Genomic DNA, 27238 nt, shown 5'->3' with positions numbered 1-27238 from the left:
TGTCATATGGGGAGACTTTATCGTGATAAAACGTACTTTGCTGTGCTGAAATTTCAACAAAGGCGATTCCCTGGATGAATGATTTGGTTGGCTGGCTGGTTGATGGCTTTGATAATTGGCTGGTTGGTTGGTTTGTTGTTTTGGTTGACTGGTTGATTTGTTGTTTGGTTGGATGGCCCGGAAAGTTCTTACATCTAAAAGTCATCGGGCACTTTGAAGGGAAAATTATTAAGATAGTTGGAATTAAATCGCAATATTCCGAAAATGTCTCGGAAACTACCTCTCTGAACATGGGTCACGTGCAGACAGTATCTTAAGTCGAAGTGTTAACTCTGGAGCTTTTAGTTCCCACTGCAGTGGTGAAAACTCAAAGTAATTTAAACAATTCACGACAGGGCTATCATGTGACTTGCATGAGTTCTTAAATAGTAACCCTTACACCTGTACAAGCTGAAGTAGATTAAGCCCCTTATCAGTTTTTGATATACTTGAAGGTTTTTTTTTTCAGCAACTCCTACGAGCTTTTGATAATAGATAGCCACTGAAAAAAAAAATGAAGGCCTTAACGATAAAAGATAAATAATCTTTCCTTTTATTTCATTTTTGTGTACGCTGGCTCCGTCTGTCAGTAGGTAGGTGACTCGAGGTCATGAGACAGGAGCAAAAAAAAAAAAATGGCTAATATCCGCTTACTAACAGGCTGAGGTAGGTAAAACTAGAATTAATCATCAAAACTATAATATATACTTAATATATATCTTACTGTGTGTATATGTTTACATGTTTACAAAGTGTTGGGTGCTTGCATGCTGGTGTGTACGTTGGTGAGACTAACTGTTCATGATGTAGATGCAGGTTGTCTGTCTGTACGTGTAAGGTAGATGTATTTATGTTTATCGTTTTATGTGTTACATCCGTGTTTGCCTGTATAAACCATAAAATAATATGTAAAATGAAGGAAGAATTTTTTATTTCTATGCAATTTGACATGTGTTTAAGAAAACATCGCAGTCGTATGTTGTTTTTTCTTTTAAAACGATGACCCTCAGGCGAAGGCTAAGTATATACACAATCGGGTTTTCCATATTAGTAGAATATAACATTGCAGTTTCAGCAATGGCTACATGTATCAAAGAAGGATATGAGGAAAAGTGACAGCACAACACTAGTCTGAATCCATGAAGTAAGTAATTACCTACACAACAATCCACACACCACTCGTGATATACCCTTGTACTCAGACTGATGACAGTTACAAGCACAACAAGAACCTGTATCCTTCAAATGGATTCGTTGGCCCGGAAGTTCTTACTATTGTTGTGTTGCCTGTGTTTTTCGCGAACTTCAACACAAGGTTAGTAATTCTTTGCAGATTCTACAAGAACTTATCCTGGTATATGAACTGTGCCAAATTATAACCGTAAAATATAACTTCATGCACATCTAGCTTAATTAGATTCACGGGTGTCAGAAATTTAAATTTGTTGTGTTGTTTCTGAGGTACTATTGAAATCTGCATGAATTTTTTTAAGATAAAAAGACTTAAGATGAGAAAGAAAAGACGATCACGCATGTCCGTATGGTTATCTTTACTGGACGTAGTGCCTTTCCCAAACAAAATTTTTTTCAGAAATGAGCAGATGCGATGCTCCACCTGTTCATTCTCTTCAAGATGCTGTCCTCACTTGTCACTTTCCCGAAGACCTTAGTGTCAGCAAGAAAGGTTTCACAGTCTATCACTACGTTAACCGTGAAAGTGCAGGTGAGGAAACTTATATAAAAAATTATTATTGTGCTCAGTGTTAGTTGTTGTTTTACTCTTCGTACGTTTCTTGCTAACACAGTTAATGATGTTTGGTTACTGAATGGGATGCGCTTCCTACATAAAGATTTATACCGACATGATGTACACCTGCTTTCCACAGATGCTGTTTTAGAATGTTGGTGGGTTGGAGATGCTCTGGGCTGCTACACAAAATCAGGTTTCGAGTACGACAAAAAACTGAGCCGCACTCTCAAGATTACAATCCGTCACGTGACCTCTGCACGTACAGGTACATACGGGTGTCAAGTGGACGGCTATGGCACTAGCGACCTGGGAAAATGTCAGCTCAACTTAACACTGGGTATGTCAGTCTCTCTGTTCTTAGCGCGTATAAAATCTCTACAGTTTAATTAGCAATAATTGTATGAAATATGATAATTACATTTATTAACGCCTTATTATACTATGTTATATGTTATGTATTCTTCATTGGTAAACTTAAAATACTTAAAGCATTCGCATTTTTTTTTGTCAGGACTAGGCTACAGAAAAATGTGTATGGTTTTGTCTTTTTACAGGTGAAAACAATACATGTAATGTATCAAATGTGGCTAATGGTTCCCAAATCGCTCTAACCTGTTTCTTTAACGAAAATGTTCAGAAAACACAAAACAGCTTTTCTGTATACAGACACAATGGCCAAGAGAAACTAGGTAAGTGAATCATGCACACTCATATATTCTAAGGCGCAAGAGCACACGTATATACTAGTATGCATGAGCAGACCGTTCACACACTGTGAGACTCCAAAAGGCAATTGCAAACTAACATTTTTAGTTAAAATACATTCTATTTTGTCTAGTTTTGTTCTTTGCATGTCGATTATAGTTTAGAGATCATAATGGTAATGAAAAAATTCGAATTAATTTTAATAAACATATTTAACAGTGGGTACTAAACGGTTTCTATTTTGTATGTAAAAGACATTTTACAGTGTTTCTGGGTACACGGCAAGCCAGAGTGCAAGGTTGATGATGATTACCTGTACGATTACGAGGTGTCCACGTATCTCACCATCAAGAGTCAAAAGACGACAAAAATAAAAACATTTACCTACTCATGCTGGCATGCAGGATCCACACTACAACAACAGAAAACATGTTCACTTGAGATATCTGAGGAAGGTTTGGGACTCACCATATCTCTCGTATTGAATGATGAAACCTCTGTCTTGCTCGTAGCAATCGTCGGTAACTTCTTGCCTAACTTTGTGTCTGTATAATGTCTCTCTTCCTGAGAAAAACAACAAAAGTTCTAATAGTTTAGAAAATTGTAAAATTCAGTGACTCCTGAGTAATTACAGTTGATTTAAATCATAAAAACAACAAACGTGAAAAAGTTTTTTTTACAATATTTCTAAAACATGTGTTTTATTATTACTCTATTGTATTTGACATTTTTTACTACCTTTTTTGTTTGTAACTTTAACTAACTTTTTTTAAGACTCGGAAAAAGATATTTCAACTGGTTTGGCTGTCGGCCTGTCCCTGGGCTTGACTGCAGTGATAGCAGCAACTGTTGTCATTGTAATTCTACTGAGACGCAACAAGTAAGCCTTGAGTATTACAACATAACTTATTGTAATGAATAGTATACACAGCAATGCAATATTAGCTTATTGTCTGGGGATGCTTTTTGGTAATGTCTTTTTCACTATAGCAAATTAACTTTATTACACATTGCAATGGAGGAAAGTTTAACTCCCAAATTAGTCAATATTTTAGTTTTACGAGTGTCATACTTTCTTTTGTGGGGAATACTATGAGTGCAAAAAATAGTGCAAAATACTCTCTCTTCTCACTTTTGTTAATAATGTGGTATTGCCTATAGTAGGTAGGCAATGAATAGGCCCTGATTATCTCTCTCCTTCCTATGTACACTTCATTTTTAACAGTTGCAATCTTCAGTGTGGCAAAACGCGACCACCTGCTGACGATGAACTACGCCCTATGATGGAAGAAGTTAGTATTTTACTCAATTGTAAAACTACCTTTACTTTTAAATTATAGTGAAATATAGCTGAGTGTTTCACACAGAACTCCAAAGAGGTATAAGCAGCAAGTAACACAGTCTATCTAAGGCACGACAAAAGCGAGAGTATTTATTCCTCCTCCGCCCTGTTTCTGTAAGAAAATTCTACCAATTATTTCTATTTTCCGCAATAACATCCAACAACTACTATGCGCTTTACTCGATCATTAAAGAGGTAAAGCTATAATAATTTCTTCTGCAATTACTTTGGTGTTACCAAATTAAATGATCATGATTCAAAGAAATTAAAATATTTCTACTTACAGAAAAGCAATGAAGACATAACGACAAGAACGTTCCAGGAATATTTAGTGAAAAACATCGAAGAAATGTACCCGGATATGCTTGATTCCTGCTATTTCGTGCCTCCAGTTTACTTCAACAAAATTCGATGTGAAACACAGCCAATAGCTGATCAAGTCGTGTACGTCCCACAACCTTCTGACCTCAGTGACGTCAGACACGACCGCGCCATGCAGCACGTGCTGCACTGCTTACGTCATATGGCGGAGCACTATAAGGAGGACATGTTTGTCTTGTCACAGTTTAAGTACGAAGATTATCTAAACAACCCTGGAAATAGCTTTTTAAACCATCGCTTACCTGTTCCCGGTGGCTTTAAAGACAAGACAAACGTCGGCTGCTTTGACATTCTCATTATCCATCGACGTCTCGGGGTGTTGGTTGGGGTCGTCAAGTCTCTCAGCGATAAGGATGACGGGAGTGAGGACAGTGAAGAGAAAATAGATGATATGTTAGTCAGTGAGGTGTGTGAAGCTGTCGCTCAAGTTAAATACGCAAACAGTATGATGGGACACCTGATGTCAGATCAGACACACAAACCTGCAGTTCAAATGACTTTGATGTTTCCCAACGTTACCTCGTCGTCACTACAACGAGCTGTGGGCAGTGACAGTCAGGTTGTACAGGTAGGTTACACACTCATGATGTCAGCACCTTTCTAGGTTTTCTCACTTTTAAAGACATTTTCTATTTTTTCATTAACATGTGTCAAGATGTGACGATTGAAGTGGAGTAACAGTGCATATGCATCTTTAGGAAAAGCTGCACTGGCTCTAAAATAAGAAGGTTGCCTTATAGACACTTAGAGTTATAAGTTATGTTATTACAGGAATATTTTTTCTCCTAAAACAACAGTTTTCCTCAGATAATAAGAAGAGCATTTTAATCTGGTGTAACTTCTAAAAAATGCTTACACATTGTGTGTTTTACAGAGTTTGCGCGAGTGTGTGAATGTGAAGGCCACTGACGACCCCACTCATCTGTGTCTTTGCGCAAATCATCTGTCAAACCCTTGCACTCCATGGGACATCGACACCAGTGTGATTGGTCATCTGAGGAAATGGTGGGATAGGTTAATGAATCAATCTGATGCTGACCCCAAAATGACTGATGACTTGTATCGAAACATGATAGCGAGGTAAGGAATTTGTCATGCACGGCTTGTAGAATTGTTCAGTGTAGTGTTGCAGGGTCTTAATTGTAGACATCACGTCTAATAAACTATAAAGAATGTGCGGAAAAGTATCTAATAGTTCGAGATATAGGCAAGGACTTGTACTTTTATAAATGTTTTTGCGTTCTTAGGTTTTGTGGACCAGCTACCCAGTCCTCCCTACAACTGATGGACGAGACTGTCCTGCAGCCCAAGACTCTGGCAGACGCCGTGACCCTGACAGGAGACCTGTATGAGCGACTGACTCTGTACCCGAATATGATAGAGATGCTCAGTCAAGAAAAGTTATTTCTTGTTGGTCCACCCAACACCGGCAAGACACGAATGTTGACGCTGGCTGGCAAACAATGGGTAGAAAGTGGCCATCACCTGTACATTTTAGTCAGTATTTTAACAAAAAGGGACTTCATGTCCTCGTTTTCCAAAACATCCAACCATACGCAAGCGACAAAAGATACAGATGAGACTTCACGATCCTTTGTCACCCCAGTAATCTGTAATTTCAATATCAAGAAGGAAATGAAGGAAATTCTGGACATGTTGACAACACAGGACAAAAAGAATATGCCACTGTGTGTGATTGCAAGTGAAGTTGATTTCGGGGGGTAAGTATGGAGGTCTAGTTAGTCGATGTCTTAAACACATTTTTACGCCTACTCCATACTGTATTTGCAAACACTTTCAAGATTTTCATAATCATGATTCTACATAAGAAAAAAAAACAGGGCTTCACAAACTCCCTAAATGTAAATGCATGTAAAGTTTTAACCTTTGTTTAATTATACTAATGCACTTGTGCATTATATAAGACAACAAAATGCTATTTCGTCTTCTAGGAAAATACACTATGTGGACAAAGTGGTAGAGAAGGGGCAGAAAGAGAATAAAAGAGAAACTGACCAACAGACAAAGAGAAAGAGCTGGAAAATAAGATATAGATATTCAACGAAGATCTCGCTAGAAAATTGTCTATATACTTACAACTAAAATATACTCATGAATATATTTTGACTCTTTTTAAGTGCATAACAGCAAAGTAAACATGCATTTGGCTTTTCTTATTTGTCTTGCAGAAAATATTTTAAAACATTTGTAGAAAGTCTAAGTCGCCAAAATCCAAATCTTGTATTGTGGGCTACAAGCAGCACTAGTCAGAATGTACCCGATGGCTGGAAGGTACAGACCTTCACTCGGGCTCTCACCTGTCCACCTGCAGTCGTCAGAGAAGCTTCACGTGCAGGAGCTGATTATTTCCTACCTGGGGCTGAAATCCAACCACATGTCTGCCTGACTCCTACCGACGGCCCACAAGTCAAATACATTTACCATGAGATGGACTCCACGGGTTACCACGACTGTTCTCTGTGTGGCAGGAAGGTGGCCGATTTTCTAAACAAGCATCTTGTTACTAAAAGCAGTAAGTGGTATTGTTGTCTTTGCTGAAAATTTACTTTACACATTTTTTAAGACAATCCCCGAAGAAAATTGAGTGAGAAACATAAACTTCCAATGATACAATGATAAGAAGATATAAAAAAAAAACTTTACATTTTTGAAACAAACCTACGTAAATATCTTGTTTTATTTCTCTTTTAGACAAAACAGCTTCTCCGGATGATATCACCGAAGCAACAACCTCGACTTTAACACGAGTACAACATGAAATCACCTACCTTGAAGGCATCTTCTATTCTTCAAGACAAAGACATTTTAGTGATATTTGAAAACGACAAAAACGAATACTCATTCTTGAGGGAACTAACGAAAGTAGGTTTCCAAGTAAAGCCTTCGAGGCTAAAAATGAAAAAGAAGTCGTGAGAGAAGAGAAGGATTGTGTCTGCTCCATGCATGTTGATCGTTTCCGCAAATTCAGACCAAGACGTAAAATCGTGGTGTACGTGGAAGATCGCTCACCACCTGAAAATGTTTCCAATAAATGGCGGGGCATCACGTGCTGCACGGCACAGCTGATCATACTGCGATGGTAAACTACATAATTTTGTCACATTTCGTACAACTTTTCTGTTTCTCTTATTCCCCTAGGCACAAATGGTGACAACACCAACTTGCACCACATCTTTACATTGTAAATGTATTAAAGTTCTTTTCAATGCTCGAATAGCTGCTTCAAATAAATAGTAAAATAATCAACAGGAATGTTATCATAAGCACTTAAATTAATAAATTGTGTGTATACTTTGCTATACAAGATAGAAAGTGTGTGTAAGCGTGTGAATTTAAGCAAGTTCTTTCATGAATACGTATGTTTATGAAAATATAAATTTAAGAAGATAACGATTGGAACATTGAACTTCCGCCGGTGTGGTAACGTGTATGTGAACACTTGCGAGCACAACAATACAGACAGGACATTGTGGGACTGGCAGAGTTACGAGAGGTTGTAGCATTGTGTACGATTCCTCATTTGCAAACAGTTTGCGGCGGAGGTTGACAGTTGTTCCCCAATCTCGAGTTGTCTAGTCTCCATCCGAGTCGATGCCGAGCATCAGAATAGCTAAGACGTCACCTCGTACACATATGTAACGTAACAGACGACATTACATTTTTTTCTGTCAATTTTTTTTCCTGCAATTTACCGTGTTGCTAGTTATTTTTGTGATTCTGTTTAATAGTCAGTCATTTAAGCATGTAAAATGTTAACTTCTGTGAAATGTAAAACAGATCATTGCTGCTGAATTTTTTAAAAGTTAAATTCAAATAATGTTTTCGTACGAGCTTTTTTTTTTTTGTGTGTGTTGTTGTTGTGTGTGTGGAAAATTCTATTCAATAGCAAAATGTGGGAACTAATGACCAAGGAAAAATACATCTATATATATATATAAATATAAAACATTGTCTTACGCAGAAACCTTAGCGCTCGGGCGACCCTTGGTAACAACTAACAAGAGATTTCTATGATTAGGTGTACGAGACGATAAATGAGACGAGACGATAAACTTGAGTTACAACAAAATAAAAGTTAAAAATACGGTCCTGTCTTGTGCCGGTCCGTGTCACTGTTAATAATTATACAGTAGCAAGCACTCCACCAAACGACTTAAATAATTGGCAAAACATTTCAATAACTGATTCAGTTTTTTACAACTAACAAGACTTCTGGCTCTACTCCAGATAATCGAACAATTCCTGTAATCCTAACCCTTTAGTGTGTTTATTATGATATGGGGAGACTTTTTTGTGGTGAAACGTATTTTGCTGTGCTGAAATTTCAAAAAAGGCGATTGCCTGGATGTATTAATTTGTTGGCTGGTTAGTTGACTGCTTTGTTAGTTGGCTGGTTGGTTGGTTTGTTGTTTTGGTTGGATGGTTGATTAGTTGTTTGGTTGGATGTCCCGGAAAGTTCTTACACCTAAAAAACTTCTGGCACTTTGAACGGAAAGTTATTATTGGAATTAAATCGCAATATTTGGAAAATGTCCCAGAAACTAGCTCTCTGAAACGGGGGTCACGTGCAGACAGTATCTTAAGTCGAGGTGTTAACTCTGGAGCTTTTACTTCCCACTGCAGTGGTGAAAACTCAAAGTGTTTTAAGCAATTCACGGCAGTGCTATCATGTGACTTGCACGTGACCGGCGGAATCCTCAAATAGTAACACATACACCAGTACAAGCCAAGTAGATTAAGCCACTTATCAGCTTTTGATATACCTGAAGGTCGTTTTTTCAGCAAGGCCTACGAGCTTTTGCTAATAGATAGCCACTGAAAAAAAATGAAGGCCGTAACGATAAAAGATAAATAATCGTTCCTTTTATTTCATTTTCGTGTAAGTTTGCTCCGTCTGTCAGTAGGTAGGTGACTCGAAGTCACATGACAGGAGCAAAAAAAAAAATGGCTAATATCCGCTTACTAACGGGCTGAGATAGGTAAAACTAGAATTAATCATCAAAACTATAATATATATACTTAATATATATCTTACTGTGTGTATATGTTTACATGTATACAAAGTGTTGGGTGCTTGCATGCTGGTGTGTACGTTGGTGAGACTAACTGTTCATGCTGTAGATGCAGGTTGTGTCTGTCTGTACGTGTAAGGTAGATGTATTTATGTTTATCGTTTTATGTGTCACATCCGTGTTTGACTGTATAAACCATAAAATAACATGTAAAATGAAGGTAGAATTTTTTATTTCTATACAAGTTGACATGTGTTTAAGAAAACATCGCAGTCGTATGTTGTTTTTTTCTTTTAAAACGATGAGTCTCAGGCTAATGCTAATTATATACACTCGGTTTTTCCGTATTAGTAGAATATAACATTGCAGTTTCAGCAATGGCTACATGTATCAAAGAATGATATGAGGAAAACTAGTCTGAATCCATGAAGTAAGTAATTACCTACACAACAATGCACACACCACTCGTGATATACCCTTGTACTCAGACTGATGACAGTTAAAAGCAGAACAAGAACCTGTATCCTTAAAATGGATTCGTTGGCCCGGAAGTTCTTACTATTGTTGTGTTGCCTGTGTTTTTCGCGAACTTCAACACAAGGTTAGTAATTTTTTGCAGATTCTACAAGAACTTATCCTGGTATATGAACTGTGCCAAATTATAACCGTAAAATATAACTTCATGCACATCTAGCTTAATTAGATTCACGGGTATCGGAAATTTAAATTTGTTGTGTTGTTTCTGAGGTACTATTGAAATCTGCGTGAATTTTTTTAAGATAAAAAGACTTTAGATGAGAAAGAAAAGACGATCACGCATGTCCGTATGGTTATCTTTACTGGACGTAGCGCCTTTCCCAAACAAAACTTTTTTCAGAAATGAGCAGATGCGATGCCCCACCTGTTCATTCTCTTCAAGATGCTGTCCTCACTTGTCACTTTCCCGAAGACCTTAGTGTCAGCAAGAAAGGTTTCACAGTCTATCACTACGTTAACCGTGAAAGTGCAGGTGAGGAAACTTACATAAAAAATTATTATTGTGCTCAGTGTTAGTTGTTTTACTTTTCGTACGTTTCTTTCTAACACAGTTAATGATGTTTGGTCCCTGAATGGGATGCGCTTCCTACATAATATATACCGACATGATGTATACCTGCTTTCCACAGATGCTGTTTTAGAATGTTGGTGGGTTGGAGGTGCTCTGGGCTGCTACACAAAATCAGGTTTCGAGTACGACAAAAAACTGAGCCGCACTTTCAATATTACAATCCGTCACGTGACCTCTGCACGTACAGGTACATACGGGTGTCAAGTGGACGGCTATGGCTCTAGCGACCTGGGAAATGTCAGCTCAACTTAACACTGGGTATGTTCAGTCTCTCTGTTCTTAGCGCGTATAAAATCTCTACAGCTTAATTAGCAATAATTGTATGAAATATGATAATTACATTTATTAACGCCTTATCATACTATGTTATATAGACTTAAGTATGTTATGAATTCTTCATTGGGAAACTGGACTAGGCTAAAGAAAAATGTATAATATGGTTTTGTCTTTTTACAGGTGAAAACAATACATGTAATGTATCAAATGTGGCTTATGATTCCCAAATCGCTGTGACCTGTTTCTTTAACGAAAATGTTCAGACGACACAAAACCGCTTTTCTGTATACAGACACAATGGCCAAGAGAAACTAGGTAAGTGAATCATGTAAACTCATATATTCTCAGGCGCAAGAGTGCACGTATATACTAGTATGCATGAGCAGACCGTGCAACACACTGTGAGACTCGAAAAGGCAATTACAAATTAATATTTTAAATTAAAATACATTCTATTTTGTCGAGGTTGTTCTTCTCATGTTGACTATAATTTAAAGATATTAATGTAATGCAAATATTCGAATTGATTGTAATAAAGATAGTTAACTGTGGGTACTACAGCGATTTCTTTTTTGCATGTAAAAGAGATTTTACAGTGTTTCTGGGTACACGGCAAGCCAGAGTGTAAGGTTGATGATGATTGCCTTTACGATTACGAGGTATCCACGTATCTCACCATCACATTTCAAAAGACGACAAAAATTAAAATATTTACCTTCTCATGCTGGCATGCGGGATCCAAACCACAACAACAGAAAACGTGTTCACTTGAGATATCTGAGGAAGGTTTGGGACTCACCATTTCTCTCGTATTTTAAGTGTTGACACCTCTGCTTGTTGCTAGCAATCGTCGGTGACTTTTTGCATAACTTTGTGTCTGTATAATGTCTCTCTTCCTGAGAAAAACAATAACAATTCTAATAGTTTAGAAAGTTGTAAAATTCAGTGACTCCTGTGTAATTACAGTTGATATAAATCATAAACACAACAAACGTGAAAAAAGAAAATAGATTTTGTTACAATATCTCTAAAACACAATATTATTACTCTGTTGTACAGTATCTGACGTTTTTTAACTACCTTTTTGTTTCTTACTTTAACAAACTGTTTTTAAGTCTCACTAAAAGATATTTCAACTGGTCTGGCTATCGGCCTGTCCCTAGCCTTGACTGCAATGATAGTAGCAGCCATCCTCGTCGTAGTTCTACTGAGACGCAACAAGTAAGCCTCGGGTCTTTCAATATAACTTATTTTAAGGAATAGTATAAGCAACAGTGTGATATTAGCTTATTGTTTGGGAATGCCTTTTTTGAAATCTATTTTTCACTATAGCAAAATAAATTTATTACACATTGCAGTGTGTTTGGTGACATGGGGGAAAGTTTAACTCCAAAATACATTTTTTGTGGGGAATACTATGAATGTAGAAAATACTGTAAAGTCTTTTTCTCTCTTATCTCTTTTGTTACTAATGTAGCATTGCCTATCGTAGGTAGGCAATGAATAGGCCCTGGTTGTCTCTCTCCACTCCTACGTACACTTCATTTTTAACAGTTGGGCTCTTCGATGGAGAAAAACGCGAACATCTGTCGACGATGCACGCAGACCTATGATAAAAGAAGTTAGTATTTTACTCAATTCTAAAACCACTTCTACTTTTCAATAATAGTGAAATAAAGGTGCGTATACCACAGAGGACCCCTAAGAGGTGTAAGCAGCAAGAAAAACAGTTTAAGGCACGACATAAGGGTGACTACTCCTCCTCCGCCCTGTTTCTGTCAGAAAATGTTACCAGTTATTTCGTTTTTCCACAATGCCATCTAATTACTGTGTGATTTACTTAATCGTTAAAGTTATAAATCTATAAAAATGTCTTCTGCAATTGCTTTGAAGTTCCCAAGTTAAAGTTTCATGCTTTAAAAAAAATAAAATATTTTTATTTTCAGGAAAGCAACGAAGACGAAACAACAACAAAGTTCCAAGTATATTTAGTACAAAACATTGAAGAATTGTACCCGCATACGCTTAATTCCTTCTATTTCTTGCCTCCAGTTTACTTCAACAAACTTCAATATAAAACACAAACAATAGTGGGTCAAGTCGTGTTTGTCCCACAACCTCATGACTTCAGTGACGTCAGACACGACCGCGCCATGCAGCACGTGCTGCACTGCTTACGTCACATGGCGGAGCACTATAAGGAGGACATGTTTGTCTTGTCACAGTTTAAGTACGAAGATTATCTAAACAACCCTGGAAATAGCTTTTTAAACCATCGCTTACCTGTTCCCGCTGGGTTTAGAGACAAGACAAACGTCGGCTGCTTTGACATTCTCATTATACATCGACGTCTCGGGGTGTTGGTTGGGGTCGTCAAGTCTATCAGCGATAAGGATGACGGGAGTGAGGACAGTGAAGATAAAATAGATGATATGTTAGTCAGTGAGGTGTGTGAAGCTGTCGCTCAAGTTAAATACGCAAACAGTATGATGGGACACCTGATGTCAGATCAGACACACAAACCTGCAGTTCAAATGACTTTGATGTTTCCCAACGTTACCTCGTCGTCACTACACCGAGCTCTGGGCAGTGACAGTCAGGTCACTCAGGTAGGTTACACACTCATGATGTCAGCACGTTTCTAGGTTTTCTCACTTTTAAAGACATTTTCTATTTTTTCATGAACATGTGTCAAGATGTGACGATTGAAGATTGAGTAACAGTGCATATGTATCTTTAGGAAAAGCTGCACTGGCTCTAAAATAAGAAGGTTGCCTTATAGACACTTAGAGTTATAAGTTATATTATTACAGGAATATTTTTTCTCCTAAAACAACAGTTTTCCTCGTATAATAAGAGGAGCATTTTAATCTGGTGTAACTCCTAAAAAATGCTCACACATTGTGTGTTTTACAGAGTTTGCGCGAGTGTGTTAATGTGAAGGCCACTGACGACCCCACTCATCTGTGTCTTTGCGCAAATCATCTGTCGAAACCTTGCGCTCCATGGGACATCGACACCAGTGTGATGAGTCATCTGAGAAGCTGGTGGGACAGGTTAATGAATCAATCAGATGCTGACTCAAAAAAGACTGATGACTTGTATCGAAACATGATAGCGAGGTAAGGAATTTGTCTTGCACGGCCATTAGCAAAGGTAAACGATAAGATACTTTTCGGAACATTTTATATTGTTCATCATTTGTTATATTTACAATTAAGATCCTGCAACACTACACTGAACAACACTACAGCACAACACTAGAATACATTTCGCTAGGAAGCTTTATATTTAAAGAAATAAATTATGCTCAACTTACAGGGAGCTCCAGTTATACACAGAAATTCTAACATGACACAGATAATAATTAATTTAGTCGAAGTACCAATGTTATAAGTCGAGATAAAGACAAGGACCTCATAGTTTTAGAAATGTTTTTGAGTTCTTAGGTTTTGTGGACCCGCTACCCAGTCCACCATCCCACTGATGGACGAGACTTTCCTGCAGCCCAGGACTCTGGCAGACGCCGTGACCCTGACAGGAGACCTGTACGAGCGACTAACTCTGTACCCGGATATGATAGAGATGTTAAGAGAAGAAAGGTTGTTTCTTGTTGGTCCACCCAACACCGGCAAAACACGAATGTTGACGCTGGCTGGCAAACAATGGATAGAAAGAGGCCATCACCTCTACATTTTAGTCAGTATTTGTACAAGAAGGGACTTGATGTCCTCATTTTCCAAAACATCCAACCATACGCCTGCTACAAAAGATACAGATGAGACTTCACGACCCTTTGTCACCCAAGTAAGCTGTAATTTCAATGTCAAGAAGGAAATGATGGGAATTCTGAACATGTTAACAACACAGGACAAAAAGAATATACCACTGTGTGTGATTGCAAGTGAAGTCGATTTCTGGGGGTAAGTATGATTGTCTTGATAGTTGACGGCTTAAACACATTTTTGACACCTACCTTGTACCTTCTTTTACAAACATATTCAAACTTAACGTATTTTTATAATCATTGTGCTAGATAAGGAAATTAAAAACAGATCTACACCTAAACCACATTTTAACCTTGTTTAATTATACTAATGCATTTATGCATAATATAATGTAACAAAATGCTATTTTATACGACAGAAAAATGCACTCTGTGGACAAAGTGATAGATTAGGTGCAAAAAAAGATATTAAAAATCCTCGGCAATAGGCCAAGGTTAAGAGAAAGAGCTAGCAAATAGGAAATAGATAAGCAACGTTAATGTCTTTAATCAGATTACCTAAGTACTCTAAAATAAATTAACAATTTCATAGATTTTTATTCCAACAAAAATGATAATTAAAATAAATTTATGATTATATTTTGGCTATTTTGAAATGCATTACAGCTAAGCAAAACACGCGTTTGCTTTTTTTATTTGTTTTGCAGAAAATATTTAAAAACATTTTTAGAAAGTCTAAGTCGCCAACATCCACACCTTTTATTGTGGGCTACAAGCAGCACTAGTCAGGATGTACCCGATGGGTGGAAGGTACAGACCTTCACTCGGGCTCTCACCTGTCCGCCTGCAGTCGTCAGAGAAGCCTCACGTGCAGGAGCTGATTATTTCATACCTGAGGCTGAAATCCAACCACGTGACTTCCTGACTCCTACAGACGGCCCACAAGTCAAATACATTTACCATGAGATGGACTCCAAGGGTTACCACGACTGTTCTCTGTGTGGCAGGAAGGTGGCCGATTTTCTCAACAAACATCTTGTTAATAAAAGCAGTAAGTGGGATTGTTGTCTTCGCTTTGTTTTCCTTCGCCTTTTCAGTTTCTTGTTTTATTAAGATTGTGTAGTTCAAAAGCTTATAACTGTATATTGAAGGTTTCTTTAAACATATTCAAACATTTCATGAGAGTTTCTTAAAAAATATTGAGTAGTTTAGTAATTACTATAAGCTTTCAATTTTTCTTTCCTCATTTTCTCAGTTTCTTGTTTTGGTTAGAGACTATTTACTTCAAAAGCTTATAACTTTTTATTGATAAGAGATATAGACCTGCAATTTGGTAGAGCATATATCTTCATACAAAATTTAAACATTTGTAGGAGAGCTTTTAAAGAATTACTTAGTAGTTTGGTAGTTATACCGTTTTAAATCGAAATTTCTTAAAATTTGACACAATGTTTTTTAAAAAAATCATAAAACAACTAAGCTAATTTTGCAAAATCCATCTCCTACGATTGTAGATCTGTCTCTTAGGTATCTATTTCAAACAGAATTTTAAGTCTACTCACACAATTGACGAAGTTATAAGCTTTTTAAAATGTTCGTTTTGGCGCCATTTTGAATTGTTTCCATGGCAACCGACAGCGTGACGAGTGCAGTAAAACCATTTGTTGAAACTTCATTCAAGGGCTAAATAGCTGATAAAAAAATCCGCGCTATTCCGTAAAACAAAAAACTTTTTTTTTTCAACTGGCGCCTGGCCTAAATACATTTTATAAGACTATTCCTGTTAAATTTTGACTGAGAAACACAAACGGCCAGTGATAAGTAGACAACATCAAAAAGCTGCATATTCTTAAAAATTATCAACGTACATATCTTATTTGATATCTCATTTAGATAAAAGTGCTTCTCCAGATGACATCACCGAAGCAACAACCTCAACTGTAACACGGATTCAAAATGAATCACCTACAATGAAAGGATCTTCTATTCTTCAAGACAAAGACATTTTAGTGATATTTGAAAACGACAAACACGAATACTCATTCTTGCAGGAACTAAAGAAAGTAAGTTTCCAAGTACAGCCTCTAGAGGTTGGGAAGGACACAGAAGTCGTGAGAGAAGAGAAGGATTGTGTCTGCTCCATGCGTGTTGACAGTTTTCGTAAATTCAGACCAAGACGTAAAATCGTGGTGTACGTGGAAAGCAAGTCACCACCTGAAAATGTTTCCAAGAAATGGTGGGGCATCACGTGCTGCTCGGCACAGCTCATCGTCGTGCGATGGAAATCAACATAATTGTCTCCGTCTTTGTACAACTTCATCCGTTTCTCTTGCTTGACTATATATATATACGTCTACCTACACTAAATCTATTTATTCTGTGTGCTGTTCGTTCTTTTCAATCCTCCACGAGCTTTCTTAAAAAAGCAGAAAAATATTGTTAATCAGCAGAGAGACAGCGAACACACACTTTATGCCTAGCATAATACCCTGTCATGTCTTGAGCCTCCTGACTGCCTACTAGTATGTCGTTGTGTTCAAATAAAAAAAAAATATGTGTTTGTGAGCTGGGTTTGTTAATGAACACAAACCTTTATTTTGTAGATTAATTGAGATTATAGAATGGAAGTCATCTCTTTACATCTACTGCATCTTCCGCATGTCTTCTGCCAATAACTTTTAAGTTCAAACTGCATTTGTACATATATATATATACACACAGAGGAATCTCATAAAGAAACATGTCCAAGAGTACTGTGTCGCTACTTTGTGTGTGTGTGTGTGTGTGTTTCTCATCACATTCTTATAAAAGTATATTCGTACATAAGTACATAAAACTATTTTGTTAAACTTATATGCTTAATCCATTTGATTTTTTTAAAGATATTATCGTCATTAAGCAATTATTAACTCTTTTAAGATTTACAGAGGTGATATGTGATGACCATCAATTTTCTTATTTTCCCTCAGTTATCTCCCTTTACTTGTTGAATGAAACAATTTTTCCCGGTGTCTTCTTTTTTGTTTTTTGGTTGGTTTTTTTTTTGTTTCTTATTTTTTATTTGCTTCTTGATGCTGGATCATCTGTACGATTTTTAACTTATGACTTGCCCTATTACCTTTTTACCTATTTCTCACCTAGCTTTTTAAACTTTTTAAGGTCATTTGTTTCTCAGACTAGAGGAATACAAAAAGTCGAGAGGTTAGAGCATTAGCGTTTCAAAGCCACACCAGTTCAATACCCTCGAAGCACAGCAATTTTTGTCCCGTTGACCAGGTGTCAGGACTTGAATACCGAGCTCCATAAAGGGTTGGCGAAAGCGAAGCAAGGGACATGAGACATGCACCGCTCTCACAAAAAGCTGTTGTGAAAAAAAGAGGGATAGGTAAAACCTCTGTTCCTGAAAAAGTTTAAGGGATCAGTCTTACATCACCTCTTGAACTCACACGATTGTAGTGTATTGACTATTGCGCTGTGAAGAAAGACTTTATCATCATTAATGTTATCATTATATTAAAGATGTTTACAAAACTAGCCTTAAATTTCAGTTAATAGATATGTTCTGTCGTAAGGCACATTGCTACTACTTTATATTATCACAAAGATAACTCTCTTCTTGTGTGATCTACCTTTCTTTCAAGCTGACAAACAGAGATAATACAATTTTTCTTAGGCTCCTCTTTCGGGTGTTGAGGTGGATGTCTTTATTCTGCAGAATTTAGTAGGCCAGATTATCATAGTCTACTCAGCTTCTTTTTTTTACTTCTACCAAACCCTTAATGTCAATATTTTACTTCCCGTACGTCCTAACCCTGATCAGCACGTCTGTGCGTGCACTCTGACCTCAAGGGTTCATGTGTCAGCCTTAAACGAGGTCACACATTGTATATGTGTCATGTGATCAACAAAAGACCTTTGTCACTTGCTCCGTTATCTATCTCAAGCTTATCACGTGTGTTAGCAAACAACTAAATGTACTTGTCATGTGTGTTTGTGCATTTGTGTTGTGCATTATTGTGCTGACTATATTCATGCGTGCTAATATAAACAGCTCTGGACCGAATAAAAACTACAAAGACCCATTCAAACATGTATTTTTTTTGCTGACTAATAAAACATAGACCGAGCATTTTTGTGTCTCTAGTAACACATCATACTTCACTCTTACAAAGACTTGAGTGTTGACGCGTCCTGACTTGTTCGAGTCGAATGGGTTGCAAAGGAGACACCCGACAATTATTTGAGTTGTTCCCATTGAAAAAGCCGGATGTAGTCTCAAATACCCGGGTCACACCATATCAGCTTAATACGTCGCTTGGCTGCTGTATGTGGAGATTCCTGATATCTGGTACACGGCTTTATGCTGTCAAAGGTCAGTAGTGTTTTTAAATAGTTTGTTGACGAATGAAGCTGAATTTAACGGTCCCGTAGCATGTAGATATGTGCAAAGAATAAAAGTAGTATTAGTAGATATATAGCACACTCCCCCCACGCGGAGGCGAGCTCGATGCGTTTCACAAGAAACCAGGGCAGTTGATAAAGCCGCCGTGTAATGTAGTCCTACACACGTGTATGAACATGCAGTTAGCACATTGTGTGTGTGTGTGGTTGTGTACGTGCGTGCGCGAGACGGGGAGACCCGAATGAGCTAATATACGAAGAAAAAGTTGATAGGGTAAACAAATTTTCAAAACACTCTTTAGTTCCACGGAATTTATTTGTGAGCAAAAGAGAGTTGCTTGAAGGCTGGTATCATCACAACTATTCTCATCGTTTTCACTCTTAACGTGGCACGCCACCTTTGCGTGACATAAATATTCAACCTGTCAAGTTAGGCAAGATACTTCCAACGTGTGAGATTAACTACTTCTGTGCACTGAAGCAGCACTTAAATAAGCCTAGCAATAAATAAGAAATAATAATTTGTGGTATCTTGGCTAACTATATATATATTATTTTCTTGTAGGACATACTCAAATATAATGGACAATGGTCTTTTTTCGCAACTCTGCTGGTCCACCCTGAAATACATTACTTGGCTCTTGTTCTACCTGTCAATCGTCTTAGCGCAAGGTAAACTAAAATGTACAGTTGGGTGTTATACTCACATTACAAACTGATCATGGGTCATTTGTGTAATATATTTAGCAATATTTTTGCCATTAGTGTTTTTTTGCAATGTTTTAAGAATCTGTTGTATTCCTTGTTTGATTTTACTTTCGAGATATAGAAAGGCAGATACGGATACTCCTGTATCGTTACCCTTTTACCTTTAATTATTATCTATATATATATATAATTTTTACAATCCACCTTTATTAAGTAAAATGGCGTTTATCTCCCTTTGGCGCTGTGCTTATGAAAAATTACATGAATAGTTTTATCATAAACAGTACACTGATAGCAGCAGCCTGACCTTGTTTACAATGATGATATTGTTACAGACGACAAGATCACATGCACGATACTACCGGTGACCCCCTTTCAAGACACAGTCCTGACATGTCACTTTCCTGAGGACCTGAGTGTCACTAAAAAGGACTTCACTGTCTACCACTACGGTCAGGATAATAGTCCAGGTAACTAGTCATGCAGGACTTAGGATTGTTTTGTTGTTATTTCTTAATGTATCTCTGATGCTTTATCATCTTAACTTGAGGCGTTTGACTTCATCTAAAATTGTTGATTTTTATAATTTTGATAAAAATTCAAGTAAAGTCAAAACACTGGGACTGTGCTGTCTCAATGTCGACCATTGAAACTATGTCTCATCATTTTAACTATTTGTTTATTCTGTCTAAAGATTCTGTCTTAGACTGCTGGTGGATTCGAGGTTTTCTGGACTGTTACACAAAGCCTGGGTTCACGTATGACAAGAGAATTAGCCGTACACTAAACATTACAGTCAACTATAAGACAAAGCCAACAGGCAAATACGCTTGTCAGGTGGCTGGATACAGCTCAAGCTTGTTGACAACATGTGAATTTGTCGCTAAACTGGGTAAGCAAACTTTGTTTTGATGGTGTATACAGAAAGCAGCTGCAACTTTATAATGTAACCCCTAAATAATCATCGTTATAATTTTGTTAAGCTGATTTCATTATTGTTTTCTTTAAAAAGCTGCTTCTACACTACCATCCATAAATAAAAACAGGATTTTTGCATAGCATTTTGCTACAACTTTACATGAATGGAGCATGAAAATGTGACTAGCGCCAAAAGAGGCAATGTTTTAGCCTGAAAAATATTGTATTATTTTAGAGTATGCACTAAGATACACTCGTACTTAAAGTAAGAAACAATCAACTGCATTGGGTTTGGATATGAAAAATAATAAAATCTTTTAATTAGACTTTTTTAAGGTTTTATTTTGTAGATAGAATGTCAACAGTCATTTTGCTTTACCTGCCTGCAGGTCCAAATAACACATGCAATATTTCAAAGGAGCAGGGTGACTCCCAGGTCAATGTGACATGTTTCTTTAATGAAGACATCCAGAAGACACAAAGAAATTTCACTGTGTACAAGCATCACTCCCAAGAGAAACTAAGTATATCAAATGATGTTTAAATGTCGTAGAATAAAATTACAAATACATACATCTTTTTAGCAAATCAAGTTTTTCTTATTTAAATGTCGTAGAATAAAATTACAAATACATACATCTTTTAGCAAATCAAGTTTTTCTTATATCAAACTCTGGAAGCATAAGTTGTACTAAGAAATAATAACTGCCTCTGGTTTCAGAGGTCTGGTCTTCTTCTCTTTTCAATTTTATTTGCTATGATTTTTTTCAAGAATATATTTTATCTAAGAAACTGTTTTGTTAGCGACTATACACACCCACACAAAACTAAGCAAGCATATAAACATCATTGTGACATCGTGAATGTCCACCATGTTGGTGACTTACAAGAACAATTGTATCTTATAATTTCTTAAACTTGCCTTTCGTAAACCCTTTATTTTTTATAATATTTTTACTGGAAAAGTTTATTACACCGATTATATCTTTTAGTATTAAATATTATTACAATAAATTGTGTTATTACAAATATTCGACTAAGGGTATACTCATTTCTTTATTTGTAATAGGTGTTCTGAAATGCTGGTGGGAAAATGAAAAAGTGAATTGTCAGGTAAATGAGGGCTACCTATACAACAAAGAGGTCTCCTCCTACCTCCAAATAGGAATTCCTCCATCAACAAATGAGAAAACACATATCTACTCTTGTTGGCATGATGGGTCTATCGCTGATCGAGTGAACACGTGTTCACTTAATGACAAGAAAACAGGTACTAAACACTTTCATCTTTAAATAGCATGTGAGGTGCAATATTGGGGTGTGTGTAGACATTAGTCGTGCTTTGGATTACTATTTATCACGATGTTTGTTTTATTGTTTGAAAATGCTTACATGACAACAAGAGTCAGTCACTCCTGTAACAAGATGGCGGTCCTAGAGCGTTGGTCTGTCCACTTTGCAATGATCGAAGCAAAACTGGCTTGAAGTATATGGCCAGAACATTTATAGAGAGCAGGAAGATATAGATATTATAGAGTAAAACATACCCCACATTCCAAAGGCAGGACAATCAAAAACATAAACACAAGTTCACTACGAGGATAAGACAAAACTACAACAGAGCTCCTTCCCTCCAGCCAGTTAGAGCAGGGGACATCATTCTAACAATCCACCCTTTTAACGATTTAGTCGTTTCAATAATATAGACTTTTTCAAGCTTTCTGCATACTGCTTAACTTTTTTTTCAGAACAAAAACCAATCTTCATCGGAATCGTACTAGGAATTGTACTAGGCATTGGTACTGCTGTGGTCTTAGTGATCATAGCAATAGTCTTATTCAAGAGATGCAGGTGAGCATGATGAACATTAGCTTATTTGATTTAAACCCCTTGCCCATCTTTTATGAACCATCTGACCATTACTGATGGCTTCATAAGTTCTGTTTTCTTGTCATTTCGTTACCTAAGCTTGCATTAAAATAATTTATCTTTGAAGTTATTCCTCTAGACTACAAATGTAGGATACTTAAAAGTCGTTGAATATTATTGTGTATTTTGTTCCGTTAATTATATGCTATGAATTTTAAATGTTAATTATTACTACCACAAATACCCTCCCTACCATCACCATAGCCACAACTATTATTATGAACATTCATATTCCGATTGATCATAATTAAGGCAGTACATGAAATAAAAATTGTAACATTATTTAAATCAGGGTTCCACGCAGAACTTACGAGGAGAGGAAAGGTATTTCAAGTGACGAAGAAAGCCACCTAATGAAGGAGACAAAGGTGAGCAAACAATTTAGAGGATACACTTTGCTCACTGACAACACAATATTAGCCTCTTCAATAGTTGTATTCACATGTGAATATTTAATTCTGTCGTTAATAACACTATTAGGAAGTTAAGCTAAGAGCGTCGTCAACACTGGTGTCTGTCTGTTTGCCCGCCTGCCTGTCTGTCTGTCTGTCTCTGTCTGTCTTGAAAAGATTGAAGACATTACTGAAATTTTAACTTATATTTGCCGGGTGCAGTTTGTAGTTTTAATATGAGCGTTTCGAAGATGGTAAGCTAAAGGCTGCCAATATCTAAAAGATGATTTTTTTTTCAGAAAAAGAAAGAGACGTTTGAAGACTTACTGTTAAAGAAAACCAAGGAAATGTACCCACATATGCAAGAAGGATGTTATTTTGTGCCTCCAGTGTACTTAAACAAACTTCGATACAAAACACAGTCTGTTGCCGGTCAAGTCGTCTACATCCCTGACCCTCCTGACCCGAGTGATGAGAGCAGGGACCGAGCCATGCAGCATGTCATCCACAGTCTACGTGACATGGCGGACACACAACACGAACATATGTTTGTTCTGACACAGTTCCAGTACGAAGACTACTTGAATAACCCTGGCCGTGGCTACAGAAAACATCGTCTGCCTGTTCCCACTGGTCTGAAAGAAAAGAACAAATACAAGGACATCGGATGTTTTGATTTTCTGATCATCCATCGACATCATGGCGTGTTGGTAGGAGTCGTCAAGGATGTGGGTCAGAAAGAGAGTGGAAATCAAGATAAGAGGCAAAGAATAAAAGATAGCGCGAGTGAAATTAGCCCAATGATGGGTAAAGAGACAAATAGTCAAATAAGAAAGGGAAATACTGACGGCAAAGAGAGTGGTGACAGTATACAAACAACAGAAGTCAGTGAGAGTAGTGGTAATCAGCAGGAGACTTTAAACAATGACAGTGAAGATAACGAGCAGGAAACTGGAGGTCAAAGATTTCAAGAAGGAAGTGATGACACTTTGAAGACGACAGACAACAAAGAGAATTGTGATACCAGGCGCAGTACAGAAGAACTTATGAAAGATGTATCTGAAGCTATACAACAACTTAAGAAAGCAGATAGTATGGTGCACCATCTTCTGTCAGACCAGGATCAGAGCCCTAGAGTACGACTGATCTTGGTTCTACCAAACATTACATTGAAGACACTGCGAAATGCACTTGACTGTCACCCAGAGTTGACACAGGTGGGTCATTATGTCACCACACATATATCGTTTTTCTTAATTTTGTAAACTCATCGTGTTGCTCATCATAAGAATGTGAATTAGACACTTAAGCCCCTGTAATCATTTTGTCTTATTGAAATCAACAACAAAAACAATCAATATTACACGTTATATATATATATTTAGAGAGAGCCGGTTTCTGTCGTTTATAATAATGTTGTACATTATGATTCGTGTTGTAGAATTTTCTGGAATGCATACAACAAAATTCAATCAACGACCTCATTCAGTTGTGTCTATGTGCCGACCATCTTCCCAGTCTTGACACCACCAGGAATGTCGAGTCGGTTAAGATTCCTTTCCAAGCTTATTGGGACCATTTCAGAGATAGCTCTGTGGATACACCCGCCATGACTGATGATTTGTTTGCAAATATGATAGCGAGGTGAGATTATATTATCTTAGCCCCCACTATACTAAATACTTTGCACTTTTATGAAATATCAGAGTATCTAAAATAAAGTATATAATGGAGTATATAAAAATAAAGACAAGAAATACTTGGAATACTTTCTTGCTGACAATAAGTACGACGACAAGCTGATGACGATGGCAGTAAGAAAAAATCTTCAAGAGCGTTGTTATCATTATCAGTAGCGACAGTCTATCCTTTATGGGTCATGAAGTAAATTTTTCATCAAATTTAACTTCTAAATTATCACTGTCCATATCTGACTCATAATTTTATTTGTTTTAGATTTTGTGGTCCTTCCACCATATCCTACTTCAAGACTCCATGTGAACCGGAAGTCATTACACATCAACTACCTAAGACTCTGGACCAGGCCGTGTCTCTGACCGGTGAATTGTTTGAGCGATTCACGCTGTACCCGGGTATGACATATTTTCTAGACTTGCCTCGAGCATTCCTTGTTGGACCGCAGGGTACTGGGAAAACCCGGATGCTGAGTCTGGTCGGACGGAAGTGGCTGTCCGAGGGTCATGACGTGTATGTACTTTACACAAGTCCTGAGGGTGAGGTAGCTTCGATGGTGTTACAGACCTTGCTCCAAGGGACATCATCGACACAGCCACAAGCCAGTCCTGCATCAACGGTTATCACTTTGTTGTGCAACATAGACGACGATAATAAAATAGATAACACCATTACAATGTTGAAAGATCGTCTGAAGGACCAGCCATTGTATGCACTTGTTGACGAAGTAGCGCCCGAAGAGTAAGTTCTGCACCATTTTAGTACTCCGGAAAATCATTTATATTCTTTTCTTATTTTTTTATCTTTTAAGTAGCATAACATGAGTACAGGACGCTTTTTGAAGTGTGCTAAAAATAAGTCTTAAAAATCGTTTTATATGTTTAATTAAATATTAAACTTATGTCCTATTTTATTGCCGGTATCATGGGTATCGTGAGGTTTTTCTCGACTGAGGGCAATGCTCTTATGTTTAACAGATGTTATAAGTATATTATGCATAATGATAAGCATTGGTGGGAATGTTATGATTTAATAAACTTAATACTGTGCCTAATCTTGCTTTGCTTCGGGCCTAAAATAACTATTTGTGAGAGCGGTATCAAAGACTGCATAAAGACTGTTTGTACATTCAACAGAGAGAAAGGACAAAAGGTCCGTGCCTTTCTTATAAAAATAAACGAGTGCCTCAAAGATCCCCACCTGTGGGCAACAAGTTACCGCGCAGACATCTCACCACCAGGATGGATTGGAAAGTTTTTCACAAAACCTATTAGTTGCCCACCTTTGATTGTAAGAGAGACCGGGCAGGGTCAATGTAGTGTTGGATTAACAAAATACTCAACAAGCAAATGTTTTTCACCTACTGATGGCCTGCCAGTGAAACGTATTTACCATCAGAAATTAAATCACAGTAAGAAAAAGCCACATAACTGTGAAGTGTGCGGAGAGGATGTTGCCAAATTCTTGACTCAAGACCTTCATATTGGGGACAGAGGTAGAGTTTTTTTTGTCTCCTTTTATTTCTTTACATTTCTTTACGAAAGAAGCACATCATATTGATGGAATGTTCATACCAGTGTTGAAAGACCTCCGTTTATTTCTTTATTCATTTATTTTCAGGTTTGATTGATTGTGAACATTATCTCTCTTAAAAGAGAATCAGAAAGTAGAAAGGAGGAAAGCAAAAATTATGCTAGTCTAAATACATGCGTTAACTAAATCAAAGTAAAAGCAAACATTTATTTAATGTTTTGAAGAATTTCATCTAGATAAACATTTTTGTGGAAAAACTTTTAAGTTCACATATACTTCATCTGTACTGTGAAATCGCTGAAGTTATCTATATCAACACTGTTATGTACATTATTAAGTGTACACTAATTTAATACAAATGTTTATAGTTTCAGACATCTTTCCCACGACTTCAAATTCTACACGTGACCAAAGAACATGGGAGACACCAGTAACCCTAGAGTACAGAGATGTGATGATTTTGTTTGAAATGGACATTACAGAAGATGTTCCTCTGATAAAAATTCTCAAAGACGAAGGAATTCCAGTCCAGATCATCAACTCTAGAGATGAGAAGACTACTATCAGGCATGGTAGTAACACAGTTTTGGTGGCTAAAGCAGGTTTTCTGAACGGACTGAGAAGAAAGGTGGTGGTGTATGTAGAGGGAGATATAAACAGGTCAGAGTTCTCTGCCCAGTGGAGCAGACTGCGGGGTATCACAAGCTGCACGGCACAACTGGTGTATGTTCGGAATTTCTCATAATTTCTCCTTTTGTCCTCATTGAATGCCGGGGAAAATGTATGTGTTGACACGGCCACTATATAGCCTCTTTCATATAGCTGAACAAATATACAGATGGACATACAAACATCTCAATCCACGTGTATAAAACGGTGAGACACACCATCATACTTCAACGTTTTTATATATTTTTAAATCTAAAAATTAAAAATGTTTCGTTTGTATTTACGAGCTATAAGGATCCACGGTTATGAAATAAAATATCTGATACCATGGCTGTTACAAAGGTTTAAAAAAAGAGAGAATGAGAATGACACAAATAATAACGAAGTGTCACAAACTTTTGCCAAGCAAAATAAAATGACTTTTTTCCCCATCACTAACATAAAATTCTTGTTCTTAGTTGTATAATAAATCATTCAGTTTTTTTTAAAGAGATAAAAGGGATCTTGTGATGGACTGTGCCGCCCTCTTTATTCGGGCAGACTTTCAAAAGTGTTCATTCATTCTTCTTCTATACTAGCCAGATGTCTATCCTTAAATCCCTAAAACAAAAATTCATGGTTCAACTTACTAC

At 37.1% G+C, this 27238-nt stretch overlaps 3 protein-coding genes across 5 annotated transcripts; all 3 read left to right on the top strand.

Moving 5' to 3' along the window:
• Positions 1 to 611: 611 nt before the first annotated feature.
• On the top strand, positions 612 to 7843 carry LOC112575170. Of its 3 annotated transcripts, none has more exons than XM_025256828.1 (14): positions 612 to 705; positions 1109 to 1354; positions 1631 to 1762; positions 2055 to 2126; positions 2344 to 2478; positions 2749 to 2949; positions 3269 to 3374; positions 3720 to 3786; positions 4123 to 4785; positions 5092 to 5297; positions 5465 to 5938; positions 6170 to 6265; positions 6407 to 6750; positions 6930 to 7843. In XM_025256828.1, exons 2-14 carry the CDS (start codon positions 1246 to 1248, stop codon positions 7055 to 7057), a joined length of 2733 nt encoding a protein of 910 aa, XP_025112613.1. In that variant the 5' UTR covers positions 612 to 705; positions 1109 to 1245; the 3' UTR covers positions 7058 to 7843. The 3 variants fall into 3 exon arrangements, with proteins under 3 accessions (XP_025112613.1, XP_025112611.1, XP_025112612.1); XM_025256826.1 differs by having other exon boundaries at positions 1926 to 2126; XM_025256827.1 differs by lacking the exon at positions 6170 to 6265 and having other exon boundaries at positions 1926 to 2126.
• Positions 7844 to 10830: 2987 nt separating this feature from the next.
• LOC112575178 lies at positions 10831 to 17056 on the top strand. Its single transcript, XM_025256845.1, has 9 exons — positions 10831 to 10949; positions 11220 to 11420; positions 11750 to 11855; positions 12189 to 12255; positions 12581 to 13243; positions 13551 to 13756; positions 14084 to 14557; positions 15069 to 15412; positions 16255 to 17056. The coding sequence occupies exons 3-9, from the start codon at positions 11809 to 11811 to the stop codon at positions 16653 to 16655; spliced, it is 2202 nt and encodes a 733-aa protein (XP_025112630.1). The 5' UTR covers positions 10831 to 10949; positions 11220 to 11420; positions 11750 to 11808; the 3' UTR covers positions 16656 to 17056.
• A 1479-nt stretch (positions 17057 to 18535) lies between these two features.
• LOC112575158 lies at positions 18536 to 26991 on the top strand. Its single transcript, XM_025256792.1, has 13 exons — positions 18536 to 18733; positions 19328 to 19434; positions 19806 to 19940; positions 20165 to 20362; positions 20778 to 20912; positions 21458 to 21658; positions 22137 to 22239; positions 22610 to 22685; positions 23009 to 23926; positions 24151 to 24353; positions 24666 to 25145; positions 25541 to 25899; positions 26306 to 26991. Exons 2-13 carry the CDS (start codon positions 19344 to 19346, stop codon positions 26680 to 26682), a joined length of 3276 nt encoding a protein of 1091 aa, XP_025112577.1. The 5' UTR covers positions 18536 to 18733; positions 19328 to 19343; the 3' UTR covers positions 26683 to 26991.
• Positions 26992 to 27238: the final 247 nt, after the last annotated feature.

The sequence above is a fragment of the Pomacea canaliculata genome, linkage group LG11, assembly GCF_003073045.1.
Source record: "Pomacea canaliculata isolate SZHN2017 linkage group LG11, ASM307304v1, whole genome shotgun sequence".
Lineage (NCBI taxonomy): Eukaryota > Metazoa > Mollusca > Gastropoda > Architaenioglossa > Ampullariidae > Pomacea > Pomacea canaliculata.
The sequence above is the reverse complement of the archived record's forward strand: the minus strand, read 5'-3'. Positions and strand labels throughout refer to the sequence as shown.